Genomic DNA, 5569 nt, shown 5'->3' with positions numbered 1-5569 from the left:
ACCCCCCAACCAAACCCCACAAAAACAAACCCCTCTTGTTCTCTTCTATCCCCCACCCCCACCCCCCTCTTTTTTTGGTCCTCCAAAATTCTTTCACTAGATATCATACAATCCATCATCAAAAAAACCCCAAAACCAACCATTGAATTCCAAGAATGTAGATATACATAACAACACAAAACACACACAAAAAAAAAAACATTAGTAATTTTTTTTCATTTTTCACTAATGGCAAGTGCTACTACATCATCAACACATAAATTTCAAGAATATGATGATGATGAAGTTACCAGTTACAAAAACAAGAATTGTGAAGTTGTTGTTAATAGACAAGAAATTAAAGGTGCAATTGCTAAAGCAATTGAATTAAGAGCTTTACATGCTACCCTTTTACAACAACAACAACAACAAGGGAATAGTCCTATTAAAAAATTCCCTTCTTCTGCTTCTCCAACTGTTTCACTTCATTCTCACCATTTTTCTTCTCAAGATTATCCTATTTTCACACCAGTAAGTCCTTTTTCTTGTTGTTTTTTAGTTTGGTTTATGATAAGAGACGGATTCAGAATTTAAAGATTCGATCTTTAAAATATTGACTTTGATATGGTATGTTGTATTCACCACAATTTTTTAAACTTCACTTGTGAGACTTGTCTTATATTCTTCTTATTGTAAAGATTCGACCTTTAAAGATATTGACTTTTTGATATGTTTTACTTGAGTCGATGTGTATCGAAAACTGACTCTCTACTTAGGAGTATGATTGTATATACTATACTTTCTAGATCCCACTCGTGAGATTAGACGGACTATGATGTTCTTGTTGTAAAGATTTAATCTTTAACGATACTGATTTTGATATGTTTTACTTGAGTCGAGCTATGTTGAAAACAGACTCTCCATATAGGGGTATGACAGTATATACCACAGTTTCTAGACCAGATTAGACCGATTATGATGTTTTTGTTGTAATGATTCGACCTTTAATAATTTTAATTTTGATTTTGATATGTTTTACTTGAGTTCTATGTGGTAAGGTTGTACACACCACTCCTTCTAGGCCCCATTTATGAGACTATACTGAGTATATTATTTTATTGTAAATTAAATTCTTTTTACATTTATGTAGTTCAAATTCTTTAAAAGTATTGTACGATCTTTCAAAAATAGTGCAATTTTTAAGAATTTGATACAAGTATAATAATATTTTGGAGAGTTCGAGCAAGTAGTTTTTTATTTCTCTTCATTCCCACCATTTTTCTGCTCAAGGTTATCCCATTTTCACACCAGTAAGTCCCTTTTCTTCTTTCTTCTTTTTTTTTTTAAAAAAAAATAATTAAATAAATACTTTTTATTAGATTTTTATTATAGGTTCATTCTTGTTTTACAGTCCATACCATAGTGTTAACATTTTTTGTAAATTCTCATGAGTTTTTTTTTTTTTTTTGTACAAATTGCATTTCTTATTTGAATTATGAAAATATATGTTTGACCAAATATTAAATAATCTTAGACAATCTTATCTAGATATATTGCTTCTAAACGAAGGAATTAAATGTCAAACCTGAAATAAAGATGATATAATTAATAATTCATTGTATTTAATGTACATGTAGGTCTTATATATAGCACATTACAACTTTTTATAACTATATAATAGTAAAATTACTAACCTATAACTTTTAGTGATTTTACTGTTATAGTGAGTAAAGTTTAGTCAGTTTCATGTGACAATAGTAATTTTACGACTTTATTATTATATTAGGTAAAGTTTAGTGACTTTACTATTATAGTGACTTCGATCATTTTAACGAGATAAAAAATAATTTTGTGACTTACTTTATACGGACAAAGATCAGTGACTATACGTGAAATTAACACCAACTTTCATAGTACCAAAACAAGTTAGCCACTCTTGTTTTCACTTGAGATCAAGATTAATTGTGATCTATGTTGCTCAGACTCTCTAAAAATGCTACAACACCATGGTCGGATCCTTCAAACTCTTCAAAAAGGCCAACAGGTGCATAGTGGACTTGAAGAGTTTGGAGGATCCGACAAGAGTTCTGCAACATTTTTGGAGAGTACGAGCATCATAACATAGGTTGTAATCACTCAATCACATTGGTGTGTATAGCTTTTATAGAAATGGTCGAAATCTCGAATTTTCATTTTTTTTTCATTTTTGATGATCTACATTATTTATCAAGACTAGTTGTGATCTATGTTGCTCATGCTCTTCAAAAAAAGCCGATGGCAACGTAACCTCCATAAAGGAGCTTTTTTTTGGAAGATCCGACAAGTGTTTGCAACATTTCTGAAGAGTCCAAGCAACATAGGTTGTGATCACTTCATTTTGATGATCTTTGAATCAACATTTTGTGTGCAGAGCTATGAAGATGAACCATTGCCAGGATACAAACAACTACACTTAGATCACAATCCAAACTATGCTGAACTTTGGGATGAATATGGATTTGGAGGAGTAGGAAATGGTAACAATGAATCTGTTTTATCGGATTACAGGAAGGCGAATTCGACCTTAAAAAATGGATTTACGAATAGTCTGATCAACTTAGAACCCCACATTTGTCCGGCTGATGATCAGAGATCGGTCACGAGCTCGTGTACTGATCAAGTCACTACGCGTAAAGCTTCTCCCATCGCTCGTTACATCAAGTCTCGGAGAAACTCGTTAGGGGACTTGAACTCGATTTCATCTTGCAATAAGTGTAAGCCTGCAACAATTAGTACTGAGGTTGATGGTGGTGGTAGTAGTACAAGTAAGAGTGGGAAGAACTCGAATGTCATCGTGCCATTGACGGATTCACATGTTTCTGTTCAATCGCAGCCAAAGAGTAAAGGCGGAATGAACTTGTCGTGGCTGTTCCCTAAGCTAAAGAAGAAAAACAAGGTTGAAAATTCACCAAACCGAACAGATCAATCCGATGAGGTTTCTCAGGTCTTAAAGGATCATATAGGGATGGTTTCAATCGAGACGTTGAAGAAAGAGCTAATGGAAGCAAACGAGAGTAGAGATGCAGCGTTGATTGAAGTCTTGGGAATGAAGTCGTCTTTAGGTGAGCTAAAGCAAAAGTTAGAGTACTTAGAAACTTACTGTGAAGAGCTGAAAAAGGCCTTGAGGCAAGCAATTCAAGCTACAGAGTCCCCTGTATCCTCCAAGCTTAGAAATTTTCCTAAAAACGGAAAATCCATCGATGGGGACGGAGAAAATGTGATCCCGGTTAGTGATGAGGTAATGCTAGAAGGGTTCTTACAGATGGTATCGGAGTCAAGATTATCGGTGAAACAGTTCTGCAAGACTCTAATAGGACAGATTGAAGAAACAGACAATTTGTTAACTGATAACTTGAACCTTTTGCTTCAACCTTACAAGCTATCTCTCAACTCGAAGTACTCGAAAGCAGTTCTATACCACATTGAATCCATCATAAACCAATCACTTTTCCAAGACTTTGAAAACTGTGTGTTCCAAAAGAATGGCTCATCAAAACACTTAGACCCTCAACATGATCGCCACGCTCAGTTCTCATCATTTGTCGCGTTGAGGAACCTAAGTTGGAATGAGGTGTTGAGGAAGGGTACAAAGTACTATAGCGAAGAGTTCAGTAAGTTCTGTGATCAGAAAATGAGTTGCATTATCGCAACGCTTAATTGGACAAGGCCATGGCCTGAACAACTCCTCCAAGCGTTCTTCGTTGCTGCTAAGTGCATTTGGTTGCTGCATTTGTTAGCCTTTTCGTTCAATCCTTCTCTCGGGATTCTACGAGTGGAAGAGAATAGAACTTTCGATATGCATTACATGGAGGACGTTTTCGCGGATAGACAAAGATCACAAGGTCCTAGCAAGGTTAAGGTCATGGTTATGCCTGGTTTTTATGTGCATGATAGAGTACTTAGGTGTAAGGTAATATGCAGGTACAAAAATGTATCATAGTTAGGTTCTCTTTTCACCACTTTTTCCCCTTTTTCTTCTTTAGTAAACTAACTTGTAATAGTGTTTTCTTGTTGATTATTTGATTTGAGTGAGTTCTATAAACTAGTTGTCATATTTTGATCAAATAAACTCGTAACGGTGATTGAGTTGGTGCAACATGTGGTATCTCATAAGGAAGGTGGATCAATTCCCCTGCCAATGTTTTCTCAGTCGAGATCGTCGCAATAGGTTTGCCTAATACAATTTACATCTCCTATGTGGTTTGCTATTGCACACAAATAGGTTTATGAGTGCACATCTGAAGGGTAGCGGCTGTAATTTTATTTTTTTAAAATAAAAACATCAAATAATCTGTGGCAAATATGTTAGTGGGCCAGAAAGTGAAATCTTTTGGGCTAAGAAGTTGTGAAGAGAAAAATCATACTTATTGGGCTGGGCTATGCATCAGTTAGGACCTTGTGCTTCTATGGCCTCATGTGTTTTTAAGTTATGATTTCACGGGTTTTCCATTTCTGGGATAACTGTTTAGTAAATGTTCTTTTTATTTTCGTTGCAACTTATGGACCTTTTAGATCATGGTCTAAAGATCTCTTTTGAACAAATTGAATTTTTTGTGAGAAAACGTTAGACCACAATCTAAAACTTCATAAGTTTTGCAAACGGTAGATGACAGTCTAATGTTTTGTTTATAAGGTTGATCAATACACGAGCAAATATTATACTAGAGTCTCATATTATATAGAAACTAGTGAAATTATCCGCGCTTTGCGCGGTTATATGAAATATTTATAAGATACTAATATATAATATTTATATTTAGGTTAATATCGAATATATAAGATAATATTAATAATTGTTTTCATTGCGACATGATATATTTTTTCATTTTTAAACATATAAAATAGAATATGTTTTTGCATCTTTTTAAGTGTAAACTATTTATATGTATATAGTAGAATAAAATATTCACCGTGACAAAGTAAATCGAATAAGAGGTAATATGTTGAAATAACAGTATATTATATTACGTTGAAAATATTTTGTATGTTTGAATTTCCTCTATCTTTTGTAGGAGTATCAATTTTCTATACAAATTCTGATATCGTAAAAAGACTTTTAAATTTTTTATTATGTCTTTATTGTTATATTTGCTTATTATAATTTTTTAAATGCTAATTAAATATTTATAAGAATTATGAAAAATGAAACATACAAAAGAATAATATTTAAGATTAGAAGTTACAAGTAGATGAAGAGACATGAGTTATAAATAATTCAAATGTACATGTTTATTACATTAAATGTATTAATAATTATGCATTGATTTTATTTGTAAAATAAATAAATGAAAATAAGGGGCGAAAATACAAAAAATGAACAAAAAATTATAATAATCGGTGACTGCATAAAAATTATAAATTCATTTCAAACAAAAAAGAATGGTGACAAAAATAGACTGTTGCACACGCAAAAAATGGCATCATGAAATTAATATTTTTTTTTCAATTACTTTTTTGCAAGTGTAATAAAAATGAAACTCCTAATCATCATTTTTTTGTTTTGTTATTGAAATGGGATAATTATATTAATTGTGCTTCATAACAAAAAAAA

At 32.6% G+C, this 5569-nt stretch overlaps 1 protein-coding gene across 1 annotated transcript; it reads left to right on the top strand.

Moving 5' to 3' along the window:
• The first annotated feature begins 52 nt into the window (after positions 1–52).
• LOC102591344 (IRK-interacting protein) lies at positions 53–4060 on the top strand. Its single transcript, XM_006348357.2, has 2 exons — positions 53–510; positions 2390–4060. Exons 1-2 carry the CDS (start codon positions 229–231, stop codon positions 3956–3958), a joined length of 1851 nt encoding a protein of 616 aa, XP_006348419.1. The 5' UTR covers positions 53–228; the 3' UTR covers positions 3959–4060.
• The last annotated feature ends 1509 nt before the right edge of the window (positions 4061–5569 follow it).

Source organism: Solanum tuberosum, unplaced genomic scaffold, assembly GCF_000226075.1.
Source record: "Solanum tuberosum cultivar DM 1-3 516 R44 unplaced genomic scaffold, SolTub_3.0 scf00098, whole genome shotgun sequence".
In the NCBI taxonomy this organism is placed as follows: Eukaryota; Viridiplantae; Streptophyta; class Magnoliopsida; order Solanales; family Solanaceae; genus Solanum; species Solanum tuberosum.
Note: the sequence above shows the minus strand (reverse complement) of the source record. Positions and strands in the feature narration are given on the sequence as shown.